Source organism: Lissotriton helveticus, chromosome 6, assembly GCF_964261635.1.
Source record: "Lissotriton helveticus chromosome 6, aLisHel1.1, whole genome shotgun sequence".
NCBI classification, from domain to species: domain Eukaryota; kingdom Metazoa; phylum Chordata; class Amphibia; order Caudata; family Salamandridae; genus Lissotriton; species Lissotriton helveticus.
Genome location: NC_136067.1, coordinates 1,144,901,155 through 1,144,916,463, shown reverse-complemented (window position 1 = coordinate 1,144,916,463; position 15,309 = coordinate 1,144,901,155). Strand labels below are relative to the sequence as shown.

At 47.9% G+C, this 15,309-nt stretch overlaps 1 protein-coding gene across 1 annotated transcript in view; it reads left to right on the top strand.

Moving 5' to 3' along the window:
* The first annotated feature begins 1,385 nt into the window (after positions 1–1,385).
* The window catches only part of KIF26B (kinesin family member 26B), a 791,950-nt gene continuing 778,026 nt past the window's right edge, over positions 1,386–15,309 (top strand). Inside the window, exons 1-2 of the mRNA XM_078648800.1 lie at positions 1,386–1,723; positions 4,685–5,116. Of these exons, the coding sequence (XP_078504926.1) occupies positions 1,661–1,723; positions 4,685–5,116 (495 nt within the window). The 5' untranslated portion in view covers positions 1,386–1,660. The remainder of the gene's footprint in view (positions 1,724–4,684; positions 5,117–15,309) is intronic.

Genomic DNA, 15,309 nt, shown 5'->3' with positions numbered 1-15,309 from the left:
CGTTACGCCGTTGCCCAGGACATCGGCACCAGCCTCGGCCAGCTTTTTTTGTTGGGGGGGAGGGCTTGGGGGCAGGGCCTTGCGGGTACTTTCCGGTACGAGGCTTGCCCCCTCCTCACACGGTGAGATTGTTCTGCAAGTTGGCAGGTATGCGGTATCCCTGTACTCAATAGGTACAACCTATGCCATGCCAAGTCAGCAACGTGAGTAAGCATGATCTACAAAAAACACCACGCGTGCAGTACCCCCTATCCCCAGCGCCTACTGGGCGATTGGGGTGGTGTTTTTGGCCCCTGAGAAATGCCCTGTAGTACGAAGGATATCCATGGGTGATCGGCGCAGGAGTGCAGCTACCGCTGGTGCAGCAGGTGAAGTGGCACCGGGATCCTGAGGGGCCCATGAACCCTGATAATTGCTATATTTTACTAGCCTTAACAAGAGTGAAAGGAGTCATTTTCCTCAGTTGCACCACGGCTCCCACCCTCCTTGCTTTATTTATTTAGTGCGTTTTTATATAGCGCGGGCATTACCCGAAGGTGTCAGAGCGCCTTACAATAGAACAGTAATGATACATGAGGAGAAAATTACATGAGAACAAATTACAAAAGCAAACGTTAAGTTACATGAGGCAAAAGTGACAATTGCGAGCAAACAAAATACAAGAGGTAGCAAACGGTACATTACAGGAGGAAAAGTGGCATGAGTGCAAGTTACAAACGCGTACAAAGTACAAGTAGAGGTATACTACTGCAATAAATGGCAGACACTCAGGCACAAGAACAAACGTTACATAGGCAATGGTGGCACTTGTGCAAGCATCTAAAGCAAACAAAATGTAAGAGGTAGCAAACAGTGTGTTACAAGAGGTTGCAAGAGAAAAGTGACGCGTGCATGTTACAAAAGAGTACCAAACACAGGTAGAAGGATAATGCTGCAATAAATGGCAGACACTCAAACCAGAGGAACACACTGGGAAGGCTACCAAACACAGGTAGAAGGATAATGCTGCAATAAATGACAGACACTCAAACCAGAGGAACACACTGGGAAGGCACTTCCATAGTCATGGAGAATAGATTTTTCTATAATGGAAGGTCTTCCTCCAGATAATAGAGAGTGCTTCGCGACTGGCACCCTGCCCAATGCCCTGGGGCAGGTACCCTGGGAATCCCCACCTGTCCGTGGGTTCCAGGCAGCGGGTCCCCGCTGCAGGGCGGTCACTGTCAGGCTGGGGGGCAGCACTCCCTTTAATAGCCGCCGGGGCCGGGGCCCTCCCGCGCTCTGCTGGCAGTGGCTGCCGCGGCGCAGGCTCCTCCCCGGGCGTGAGAGAGAGCGCGGTGGGCGTGAGAGGAGCGCGGTGGGCGGGGAGGACCCGCCGCCGCTCCAGTCCTCACTCACTTCCAATCCCGGCTGCAGGGGAGCGGAGGGAGCCTGGCAGCGGCGCGCAGCCCTCTCCGGACCTCCTCTCCCATGGGGGGCGTGTGCGAGCGGCCGCGGGCTCTCCGGCAGGGGGCGCTGTGACGGCTCCGGAGGGGCACCCCTGGGAGAATGTGAGCCCCACCTGTGCGCACCGCCGCCGCCGCACGCACCCGGCTCTCCGGAGCGGACACTCTTTGCTTGAGATTTTTTGGGGGGACCGCGGATGTGAGGAAGCATCACCATGAATTCTGTGGCTGGGAATAAAGAGCGGAACGCGGTGACGACCAGGGGCAGGAAATATGGGGTACGTGTCTGTGCATGCACCCTACCTACCTGTGCCTCCTCTGCAGGGGACACTGGCCACTGCAGCCCTGGGCACCGGGCGGGGTCTTGATGAGAGAAACCGAGGGCCGATGCAGTGCTACATGGAAACAACCTGTCTGTGCATCTGTCTGTCTCCTTTTATCTATTAATATATCATGCCCATATGTCCTTTAATGTATCATACCCATATGTCCTTTTATCTATTAATATATCATGCCCATATGTCCTTTAATGTATCATACCCATATGTCCTTTTATCTACTAATATATCATACCCATATGTCCTTTAATGTATCATACCCATATGTCCTTTTATCTATTAATATATCATGCCCATATGTCCTTTAAAGTGTCATACCCATATCTCCGTATATCTATTAATATATCAGCACGCATCTATATCTAAATATTGTTCCATGGATATTTCTATCTACCCTTCTATTATCTAGCATATTGTGTCTGCCTGTCTGTCCATCCCTTCCTATGGCGATGGCTCGATCGCTCTTGCATATGCTGCATTCTGTGGGTATTAAATGCGTCTCTGTGCATTTACACGTGAAATGAGATATTAACAAGCTGGCCAGTGCACCCCACGTTTACCCCAGCCCCCGCCCCATTGTTAGCCACCGCTACCTGCGCCCACCCTGCGCGCCTCCGTTTCAAGGGTATTCAGTCTTTCTGCCAAGGTGGCATTGTCTCACGCTGTCCCCGTGCTGGCTTTCTCCACGCCTGCAGAGTGAGGGGGGATGTTTGTCTCGCGTTTACCTGTAATTGTGGGGTCGGGGTGTGTCCCCGTTGCACGCGAAACGGCTCTAAGCGCTCTCTCCCAAGGAACATGTGCAGCAGGGTAAGGCAGCTGCTTGGCAGGACAATAACAGCGATGCTTGCCTGCATCGGAATGTGGCTCGTTTCTCGTCCCCTCTCCCTTGGATTGCCTGATCGCACTCCCAAGGGTACACATTCGCCCCATTAAAACACGTCTCTATCAGTTACAGCTACCCCTTTCCTGTGAGGTGCCCTCATACCACCCTCCATGTGCCATGTTAATTATTATCAGAACACACAATGGCAGCTGCGTAAAGCGCCTAGTGATTATTCAGTTTGTAGAGCGCGCTACATGAAAGAACCGTATCCCCCAACCAGTAGATGTTCATCTTTTAAACGTAGAGGTGGCTGTGCCAAGTCCAGGGGTAACGTGCCCCTAGAAACGACAGACAGGTCAGCCCTACACATTGAGTGGCACCGCCCAGGTATGCCCAGTATCACACTGTAAGAATGGCTGGTGACCCGATGAGAGGACGCCTCGGCATGAATTGGACCAATGAACGCTTTCGGGGGACGAGGGGGTGCTGGCTCGGGATGTGGCATTGTTTAAAGTGGGCGAGGGACCAACATCGCGAGACAGTAATATTCTAGAGATGAGGCGTGGACTCTGAATCCTTGAGACACGGGCTCTAATCACAGCTTCCACACTTGACCGAATGCATTTTGTTATCCTGGGCAACACGTATTTTTGTCAATGAGCTTCAGTCTCGAACATGCAATGACGTTGAGGGCTGTTATAAAGCGGATGGACGTATTTTAAGCGCTACAACAAGCGAACAGCTGCATGGTGCAGTTTTTGTTTCCAACAGTCTTTGTGCTCACCGTTCACTGCTTCATACAGCCATTGGCCATTCAGAAAGCACCACGATTACACGAGTATTCTAGTTTTCAGGATGAATGTTTTATTGAATGAGGTCGAAGTGCCACTTAAACCGAAGGAATACACGTCGAATAGAAGCCAGCGTAGACGACAAGCAGTACCTGTGCTCGGGGCGAAGATGAGACAATAAGAGAAACATTTCGAGGATCACTCGCTCCCGACCTCCTCCCAGCCCACCTTCTTACTTCCAGGCGCTCGCCCCGCCCTCCGGAGGGCGCAGCCGCAGACTGTTCGCCTGCCCTCTGCACCGAATGGGAGTGTGATGGAAATGACGTCATTTTTGATGGTCGAGATCATTTTGGCATCGGACCTCAGTTTAAATCCCCCGTTTATGCCACATTGTGTGAACCCTTGTCTCCATGTGAAATCAGTTCCCTTGTAATGAAAGTGCATCGCAGCTGTGTAGTGCCTAAGTCGAGTGCCATTCAGATATAGAAAATAAAAACATCCAGGCATTTAACCAAGGTGTTTCAAAAATTAAGGGACCCGTGCACACATACATGGCTGTGGAAGGCTTGTGCCCGTCTACTGGCACCACCAGTTAGTATTTTTTTCTTGCTGTGTAACAGTCTATTGGTGAAATATTTCTGTTTTGTCCAACCCTTCTGATATTTAAATTTTAAAAGATATGAATAAACAATTTCCCCTCTCGGAAACACTATTAACCTTTACCAAAAAATGAAATTTTAGTCAAAATGTTGTTACCCACCATTTTATTGGCAACATTTCGGAGCAGTACCTTCTTGCCCCCCTCCCCCCCCACCCCCCCCCCCCCCCGTGGTAAAGCCCCGTTTTCTCGTTGCAAGTTTAGTTCAAACCTCCATATACACCATTGTCTCTGAGGCACAATATAACCTTGAATAATGCACATTCTGTCTACAGAATCAGGGTCTTTGTTATGCTTCCCAATCCATTGGGTGTGTGTTGAAGTACTGAGCAATCAGGTGTGTGGGGAGAAGGGGGGGGGGGGCTGCAGTCCCACATTCTCAGAAAAAATATCTATAATTTGTGCTGTTTTAAAGAGAAATATGAATTATTCCCTATAATTGATGATACAGTTTTGACTGGGAACAGAGATGAGGGAGCGGCATCAGGGTAGCACAGGTGTGATTTACTCTCACGCTTGCATTTTCGCTCCTGGGATGCAGTTCCCATGCGTCCCCCCTCATTTCGAGCCTAGCTTTCTGCGTATGGAGCATTTCCTCATTGTACCTTTTCTCTCCTCCCTTCCTGTAGGTAAATGAAGCCTGCTCTCCAACCAAATCTACAGCCCCCTTCTCCCCAGAGAGCTGGTACCGGAAGGCCTATGAGGAGTCGCGGGCTGGGGGGCGGCCTGCCCCGGAAGGAGCCGGATCGTCGGTGGTGCCTCCCCCAATTGGTGGTTCCTCGGGCACTCCCTCCCCAGGCTCAGGCACTTCCTCCCCTGGATCTTTTGGTGGTTCTCCTCCAAGGCCCGCGTCACCTGCTGGCGGGATTGGCACCAGCTCTCCAGGCTCCCTGGGGGGCTCGCCGGGCTTCGGCACAGGGTCTCCAGGCTCCGGCAGTGGCGGGGGGTCCTCCCCTGGTTCTGATCGCGGGGGAGTCTGGTGTGAGAACTGCAATGCCCGGTTGGTGGAACTGAAAAGGCAGGCCCTGAAGTTACTCATCCCAGGTCCATTCTCCAGCAAGGTAAGACCACAGCGAGTTGCGCTTTACTCCGTGTTGCTAAGCAGCCATGTTGAATGTTGCAACCATCAGATGTTTTGTTCATAAATGATTTGATTATTCAACACTAGTGCAAGCATTGGAGGCCTGGCAGTGGGGCAGCTAATCAAATCCTCCAGAATGCAGTTTGTAACTGCTGGTATTGGACTGTTTGTGAATCTCAGAACTTGGCTCAATTTAAGAAGTGTCAGTTGATAGAGGAATAACTGTTCAAGAAAGAAGTGGCAGTTGATAGAGGAATAACTGTTCAAGAAAGAAGTGGCAGTTGATAGAGGAATACCTGTTCAAGGAAGAAGTGGCAGTTGATAGAGGAATAACTGTTCAAGAAAGAAGTGGCTGTTGATAGAGGAATAACTGTTCAAGAAAGAAGTGGCAGTTGATAGAGGAATAACTGTTCAAGAAAGAAGTGGCAGTTGATAGAGGAATGACTGTTCAAGAAAGAAGTGGCAGTTGATAGAGGAATGACTGTTCAAGAAAGAAGTGGCAGTTGATAGAGGAATAACTGTTCAAGAAAGAAGTGGCAGTTGATAGAGGAATAACTGTTCAAGAAAGAAGTGGCAGTTGATAGAGGAATGACTGTTCAAGAAAGAAGTGGCAGTTGATACAGGAATAACTGTTCAGAAGTGGCAGTTGATAGAGGAATAACTGTTCAAGAAAGAAGTGGCAGTTGATAGAGGAATAACTGTTCAAGAAAGAAGTGGCTGTTGATAGAGGAATAACTGTTCAAGAAAGAAGTGGCAGTTGATAGAGGAATAACTGTTCAAGAAAGAAGTGGCAGTTGGCAGAGGAGTAACTGTTTCAAGCAGAGTAATGTGCTTTGTGCAAATACTGATATTGGAGTCAGTCAGTGTTTCTAATTATTGTCCTTTACCGTGTTGAGGTTTCGTCTACCAGGCGGCACAAACTGTGTGTTTGCAAATAACCTTTTGTGAACTTACAGTGGCCTTACAGCCCGCCCATTGCTTTCTATTGGTTGGGTTTGCTGTCACTCTCATTTGCTTGTTTCTGATTTGATGGCGGACTTCTTATTCTGTTTGTTCTTGCATAGTGCCATAGCCTCTTTGCCATCCTTCTGATTGGCTGACTTGTACTCTTCCACTGCTCACGTTTATGGAACTATTTTTTTTCTTTTTGGTTATGGTCTCAGTGAGAGTCCATGTGCTTTTTGTCTCGCTCTCATGGGCTATCTCCAAAATGCGAGACCTATTGGCTTTTACAATGTTTATTTCTCTCTCCTGTGGCTTGAGCGTATGAGATGGACGAAGGCCAATCACTACTGTCACTAACATTCTACACAGTGCTTGTTATATCTCAAGATATTCCGGTGAACTGTAGGCCTGTGATCTTTTATCACAACCAAGATTGCTTTAAATATCAGAGGATAAGGTTTGTAACACAAGGAGGGTGCAGGGAAGGTGGGATATATTCTCATAGTTAACGTGCATTGGCTGAAAAATCAAGTCTTAAACATTAAAACTGTTTGATTTATGCGGGGCAGTATGCAATTAGAGTATGTCTTGGCGTGTGTGTTCAGGTTACATGTGATGGTAACTTAAGTATATCTGTTATGTGAAAAGCCTTGCCTTTGAATGTTCTTATGTGGTCAGAACTCCCCGCGCGTAGCTGGGGGGCGGTATTCAGTCAGTTGTCCCGTATACCTCACCCAGCAGTACCTCTGGGTGTCTGTCTGCTTCTTTCTCCGAGCCCTTTAAGTATTCGAGCGCCATGCGCGGATGCACTGCACTCCCGTGCCCGACAGATGGCGCTCTCGCTCCTTGTACAGCTCTGTGATACGCCGCTCTTTTTTTTTTCTTTCTTTTTTACTATCACCTTTCTGTGTGTGACAGTTTGTTGAGCCTGCTGTCTTTAATATTTCCACTAAAGGAACATTATTCTGGTAATTTTGTTTTATTCTCACCATTATAAAATGATCAATTGTTTTATGCTATAACCTCTATAAGGCAGAAATTATCCAATAAATATCATACGTCAATGCACAAACCTTCGACATTTCTCATTAATAGAAACAGGCATTTTAAAGCTGCAGAACACACAGCTCACGCTGGATACCTTGTTCGAGGACTGAGAACGGAAGCCTCCCATGTATCGCCGATCAGGCATAGATTGGACAGACAGACTTTAAGGCCCACTTACTGTCCCTCCCCCCAAGGCTCCTCAGTCGACAGGGAAGGAGGCACTCCCATCAGGGGAGCCTTCAATGAACTCTGCCTAACATTTTGAAAGTAGGACCCTTTTTTGGAAGCCTAAATAACTTCCATGCCTAGCCTTGTTATTGGAGTATACGATTCCAACAAACATAGGTACCAGCAATAACGTGAGGTGCCAGGGTTAGCGCTCTCATTAGCAGTTACAATTCTGTGAGGAAAAATGAAGGCAAAGCAGGGGAGAGAGGTGTGTGTAGTAGTGGTAATCTAGGCACAAACTTTGACTGGAGAGACTAGTAGTAGTAGATAACCTAAAAGAAACAAGTTGATCCTAGTAGTTAAGAATACATAAATCACCACATTTGGAAATCCCAATGTAATCAGTCTGTGACCTCATGACAGATATAGCTGGATTTTTTGGGGACCTAAAATGTCTGAAAAGCCTCGACTGCAAATGCTGCGAGACCTTGGTCTCGCTGGAGAAAATGTTGTCTTCTCCCCCACGCACACAGACGCCAAATGTAGGACTATTGCTGTCTGCCAATTAAAACGAGCTCCCATCACTCTGCCCGCTAAGCAGCCACCAGTTGGTCACGAGCTTGACCCTTTTGGGGATTACGACTAAATACCGACGGGTCAAAGGTTATAACAACGGATCACCTGCATCCGTGATCCGGTTTTATGCAAGTTTACGACTGTGTAGTGTGGAGGTGCTTTGCGCCGCAGGGGACGGGGACGTGTTTGCGAAGTCGCTGGTTAAATAGACACTCGTAGTTGGCCGCCCTGGGACAAATTAAGGGGGCGGGGGACTGTGGGTGAGAAGGAAAAGGAACTGCGAGATGCCTGCAATTTACTGACAGGAATGTGGGCGTGACTGGCAATAAGCATTAGTGCGGAATTGTTGCTAAGACATGTTGTACAAGTGTTTACCTTTTATTGTTTGCAGTTTTACGTAGCACGAACTTGGCCTAGGGGTATAAGAACGCTTTAATGTGAAAGATTACCTTACACATAATGTGTTTTTAGCCACTCGGTGATTTACGCAGAATCACAGGATGCTGAGCCGCGGCCCGGACTCGAGCCTGGTTCCCGATGTCCAAGGTCGGCAGCTCTGACCGTTAGGCCACACCCCCCTCTATTTAATTTGCAACTTAGGAGCCCATTGTTTTATCTTCTGGCTTCTCCACTTGCCGAATAGCTTGATCCCGTGTGAATTAGGGCAAATGTGCCGTGGGGTTTGCAGACCTGCGACAGCGGTGATCGGAAGGGTTTTCCGCCCTCGATGTGGCACTTGGTGTCCCGGCCGCATCTCTCGAGCGCAGCTGCGCCCTCTAGCGGTGTCCGTGGAGTACGACTTACCGCGGGACAAGACGTCAGATCGCTCATGAATGGAGCTAGCTACTTTAGCTAATTACATCTAATAATATGTTTTGTAAAGCGCATAGCTACCGCACATAAGGCGTCTCGGCGCTGAAAGCAGGACTCCGCCACTACACTTAACTATAAACTCAGACCTCCTGCCTGGAAAATCCGTTTTTTAGTTTCCTCCTAAAAAGCTCTTCAGATTGCACCTGAGGAAGCAACCGGGGCAAGGCATTCTATAAACTTGGCCTTAGATAACTGTGGCCTAAAGGGCAGAGCTGCCGACCTTGGAGCTGGGCAGCCGGGTTCGAACCTCATCGGCGACCCAACAACATCCTGTGATTCTGGGTAAATCACAATCTCCCTGTGCCTACCTAAGAATGAATGTGTCCTTGTGTAACTGGTACTCATGTAAGGCGCTTTAATACCTTCAGGTTTAGTTCGCGCTATATAAAACCTCCCAAAAAAAATACCAACCTCCAGAGCGAACTCTTTTTACCCTAGGTCTATATGAAGGGGTGGAGGTATATGAACATGGCATTTTTTGATGAGCTTCTTGAGAAAGGATTATGGTATGATAGGGCTGCTGTTGGGTACAGGTAATTGGAACAGACATTGTTTTCCTCACGTATTTAAACTACGTAGTTACAAACTGGCCGGAAGCGCACTCCTTGTTGAGCCAGTTATTAATATCCAGGAACCCTGCTTCCAAAGTCAACAGTCTAGCCATTCAGACACGTAATAATAATGTACCAAATGAAAATATTGATAATGCTGACAGGAATTGTTATGGTACTAGTAAGTATAGTAATATCAACGATCAAAATGATGTGAGAAAAGGCTGCTGAGGACAGTAATAATATATGAATGCTTAATATGCAATCGTGATAACAATGCTGATGATTTATAATAACACATTTGGTAACAATGTGTTGCGAAACCTACTAGGCATAAGATGAAAGTAAACAGTTACGCCTCTTAAAATCAGATCTCATGAGATGAAAGTAAACAGATACGCCTCTCGCAGTCAGACAGCATGTGGGGAACAGGCTTCCTTCCGCCTGATGTACAGAAACTGTGACCCGCAGGTGGCCTGCATATTCGAGTCTCTTTGTAGATGATTTCTCGTTTGATGCCCTGGCTACGCCTGGCAGCCAGGCTGTGTTGTTGAAGAAGGGGGAGGGGGGGGGGGCGGGGCACATCCTGCCCACATAGTTCAAGGGCGGCCCCCTCTTCCACAGCGCGTTGGTGTATGGGAAACTGTGCTGTCTGATTTGTATTCCTCATTCTGTCTATGTGTGAAGAAGTCCTAAGCCGGAGAGGGAAGCTTCCCTATGGAGCCCTGGGGGATGTATGACGTTACAACGCATACTTTTACCACGCATGCCTTTACAACGCGGTATTTACAACGAATACCTTTACAACGCATAGTGCTTTGGGGCGCTGGATAGTGAATAGTTTAATTTACTATTCCAACTCCAGTCCCCGTGGATAGTAGGGAAGGTGTTGGATAGTAAATTAAATCTATTCCCTATCCTAGAGCGCCCCCCAGCGCAATGCGTTGTAATGGTTTGCGTTGTAAAAGTTGCGTTGTAAAGGCACTGCGTGGTAAAAGTTGCGTTGTAAAGGATGTTTCCCAGCCCTGGGATGCATCAGTAGTGCCTAGAAGCTGCGTATGGTTTTCTCACATCCTGGCATTGATCACTCAGTGGCATTAATCACTCGGGATTTCTAAAGCGCAACTGCTTCACCCGTGAGGGTTTCTAGGTGGTGTGGAATCATGCTGGTGGAACATGCTGCCTGTACATATTGGTTGGACACCCATGTCTTGAGGTCCTTCCTGAACTGCTAGAGCGATGGTAAGGCTCTGAGGTGCAGGGGGAGGGTGTTTCAGGTCTTCGCCGTCAGGTGGGAGAAGGAGCGGCCTGCGTTGTTTGCTCGAAGGATGCTAGGGAGAGGGATTCGGAACGAAGCTCCCTGGTGGGTTGGTGAAAGTTTCACTCGTTTGTTGAGGCACGCCGGTCCTTCATTGTGTCGTGCTTTGGAGGTGTGTGTGTGAGCAGCTTGAACCGGCATCTCTTTGCGACTGGTAGCCAATGGAGTTTCCTGAGGTAAGGGCTGATGAGCATCTGTGCCAAGGAAAATGATCGGATTTCCTTAACCACTCTGAAGGAACCACATGAAGCTCAGGCCATGTGAAAGCCACAACACCATAACACTCTCCAACCCTTGCCTGGGACTTCTAAGTTAAGATATACCAGGCTGAATGTCTGGCAATATACTGATGGCACTCTATCTAAAAATAAGCTTTAAAAAAGATGAAGGCAATTAAATTGGGCCTTGAGAAGACTCAAGCTTGGCTCTGCAACCATTTTTAAAACTAAATCAGGACAAAACAGACTTCATGCTCTTCACTCCTAATAACAATGGCACCCTCGCTCAATACTTGGTTTTGGAGTAAAACCCTCAAGGTCCGCTATTGTAAATCAAGCAGAATTGCTAGGCTTAATCTGTATGCAGAACCACTTAAAATACTTAACCAAGAATACTCATTGGCAACTACGTACCCTTTGCAACGTAAAGTTCCTAGTCCAGCTACAGGCCCTCAACACATTTCTACAAGCATTAGCTCTCCGACTTGACTACTCAATTATTCTACTTGCAGGCATCACCAGCGCTAGCCTTGAACCCCTTAAGTGGCCTTGAACAACGTTGCAGCAGTGCTTAATTTGAGCCAGTGGTTGCTGCAGGTGAGGCCCATCGCCACTTCTTTTTGGGGACCAGTACTTATTTTTCCTCATTGGGTTTTTACACAGAGCAAGAGTGAGAAAAACACTCAACGGAGAAAGAAGGAGGTAGACAAAGATGGGAAAACCATGAAAAATGGAGAAAGCAACAACCTGCAATAGTGAGACAAAAAGGCAGAAAAATGTATTTTTTGGATTAAAGACTCATGAGGTGGAATCAAGACTACTCAGCCTTTGCGTTCAGCACCCCCAACATCTGTTAGTTTCAGTCATGCGTTTCTGACAAAACGTATTCGTTTACATATTGAGCACTGAGTTGCTGGGCTTGAATATAACTGGAAAAGACCAATCAAATCTTACTAGCTCTAAGATGTCTGACATGTATCCCAACAAACCGAAGATGCATTCTTGGAACAGCATGACTCACACATAAGGCTCAGCATCTTAACCCACACTTATGCCTTACATAGAAATTGAAAATTATGGGATTAACCAGAAATTCTAGGAGCCAAGATAAACTGAATCTAGAAATACCAACATTTAAGAAACAAAAAACTTCAAACAAATCTTTTCATAGTTGGCACTGTGAATCTACACCCACCCTCTCCCCCCCCCCACAATGTCTTGAACAACAACCACTGACAGTTCCTCTCAGAATGTGAGTAGTGCACTCAGCAAAATGGTGAGCATTCCCTCATCATGATCTAATGCTTGCATAGACAGACCATGGGCCATATATCTAAAAAGTGCCTGAGCTGCAACAGGCTTGTGCGCCTGCTTCTTGCTTCTCTGTGGCACTTTGCTATTATAGAAAGGGCAGCATATGCTTGTGCAACTCCTTGTATAATACAGATTGCACCGGTGCACATTTAGCAAAGGCACAATCACAAGGGGGCGTTCTCTCATTGCCATGGCCCCATAAATTTGAGAAAGCACTTTGCCCTTCGGCTTGAGTTGTATTACAGAAGTGGACACAGAGGCAAAGACGCAGTTTGAAGGTGCACTGACTGTGCCTGACGAAGGGGTGAAGCACAGTCAGTGTGCTCCTGAGGGTGCTTCTGGGCGATAGGTATAGGGTTCCTAGGACGCCCCCCCCGCTTCAGGCTTTCATTAGATATTTGCCCCACTTTGAAATGCAAGCTACCTTGCTGCATACATTGGAAGTCTTATCAGCGCTATGAAACAACTGATCTGCTTTTCCAAGTCTGTGACTGACACTTAGTTAAAGGTGTGCTGTGGTGCAGAGTGGGACAAGGTGCCCAATACATAACAGTAGCCAAGATTTATTGACATGTTTGACACAGTGGCGTAGAAGGGGAGGGGGTGGGGGGGGGGGGGCGGTACAACCCGGTAGCATGAGTTGTGGGGGTGGCAGCCTCCCCCTTACCTGTGGCTGTCGCAGGCGACAAATGCAAGAATCGCCAGCACTCTTCCCCACCCCACCTCGTACCGGCGGTCGCAGCAGCCGGGTGGCAAAAGCAGTTATCGCCACGTCAGCAAAAGGTCTAGCTACACCGCTGGTTTGACAGATGTACAAATGCCGTTAAATAACACTATAACATCAAGAGGCACCCTTCCGCCTTTTAGTATATTGTACCACCGCAATATTACCTTCCAGAAAGAGTATTGATGTGATTGATGGTCACTATATATATTATGATAGAAGCAATCGCAATGGAGCGCTCACCGCTAGCCCCTCCTCCGGATCGCCCCTAGGGACTCTGGTACATGGAGTTCTTGAGTGGTTCACCCCAGTGGGTGCAAGTCGGTACTTGTACAACTGATGATAGTGGTGTGCGCTCCATTGCGATTGTATATATATTTTGATGTCCTTCATTTCCATCCTCCAGCTCATGGATAAAGTATGCTGACAAGCACACACATTCTCCCAATTTTATTCTTTTATCTCCTGTCTTTGTTGTAAACCATTCTGCTGTAGACAAGGACATGCGCCCTGCTGTATAAAATGCCATAATAAATAAATAATCCTTGTGCAAGTTACCCAACCTGTATACCAGGTGCAGTGATATTGGTAAACATTAGCCATTTGCCAGTGGAACCATTACTGCAACGATATAGAGCACGATGAGAGTAAAACTCTGCCCAGTGCGCATGACAAACAAACACTTGCTATGCAGGCCACACCGCAAACCCTCACACTTCCAATCAAGCACAACCAATGCAGTACCATGTTACCTGTCCGCCAAAGTGCCTCATCAGGGATATGAGTGCTTGGTAAATTCAGCACTCAATCCAAGGGTATGCCCAGACGTGGGTTCCCTGCTCGCTGTGCCACTGGATTCAAGCTAGCCTGGCTGATGAGGGGTGATGCCCCAAAAACGGTCCCAGGATGCTTGTGTCTGGTCCAGGGAGGTCGTGGGTTGGCAATTCAGGCTGGACTGTTCCCATGAAGAGCAGGGTCAATACTGATTTGCATATTGTTGTGTGTGAACTTTGGTGGCATAGTGAGCAAAATAACGATGGATTAAACCCAGATCTTTTGACTGGGGGTGAGTGGATGAAAAGTTTCAGCACTCTGTCCATCATCTTGTTGTGTTTGCCAAATACTCTACAACTTAGTTACCTGGTAAGTAATGGTATTTGCACTGTGGAGAAGTTCATGCTCATGTAAGGGCGTGTAGGACAGAACTGACCTCCACCACTTTACGTGTCTTAAAGGCCTATTTTTGGACAGACCCACCCTATGTGCGTAGCTGCGGCACGTGTTTCCACATTTTCCTTAGTGCCACCTTTTTGAATTTCATATTTTCTCAAAAAGTTAACCCAAATTTGAGTCCACCAATTCCTTTCCCCTGAGTGATTTAATTGTACTTTTATTACTTTTTTTCTTAAGTACAGCTGCGACCCAAGAGCCTGGTGCTAGAGGAATAAAAACATTAGAATAGAGGGGTTTTACACTTTTTGGTGAAAGCACCAATAGTTTTCTGTGTGTCTTAAGATCCAGAGGTGGACAGATCCAGACTGCAGCTGAGAGAAAAGAGATGGCCCTGCCACCTAACTTACATTTCAGTTATTTTAACGGAGCGAAGTCTAGACACAAGTCACACTTCGTTGTTTGGTTGCCTAGGCTATGGAAGGTGCGCCCAACAGCTGCCAAATATTTAGGGGCAGATTTACAAGCCCCTTGCGCCTCATTACGCCTCGGAGGCGCAAATCCTGCGGGGTACTTACAACAGGACGCATCTGGGAGATGCGTCACCTTGTAATGACCTGCGCCACATGTAGGCGTTCCTGTGCAGGGGGGGGGGAGGCGTTCCGGCGCAGGAACGCCTCCTAAAAGTGTCTGAGTCAAATCTACAAGATTTCACTCAGTCACTTTTAGGCCCATGCTGCGTCAAAACCCTGCGCTTGCCTGAAGCAGGCGTAATCATTGACGCAGCATTAACTAGATAGGGCCCCCAGAGCATTGCTGGAGCTGCGTCACGCTTCACGACGCAACTCCAGCAATGCGTCACTTTTACGGCACAGATGCGTGACGGCACAGATGCGTGACGGCACAGATGCGTCACGCATCTGTGCCGTTTTTGCACCATGGTGCACCGCATTGTAAATGCGCCGCATCCATGATGGCGGAGCTGTGGCGCACAATAACTGGCGCATCCCTGCTGATTTGCAGGGATGCTCCAGTTATTGTAAATATGCTCTTTGGGGTTCAAGAAGAAACCGGAAACACCCCTCTTCTCCTCATCACACCACCTACTCCAAACTCAAGGGATGCATAAAGGTGGTTCACTTCACAGTGGTGTGTTGCACAAGCCTGTCTATCCATGGTACCCCACGGGTAAAGCCACTGAGTTCTGGGGAACCCCCACTCAGATTGGAATCCTGCTGGCTTCAGCTAACCTGTAGCCAACAATGGCTG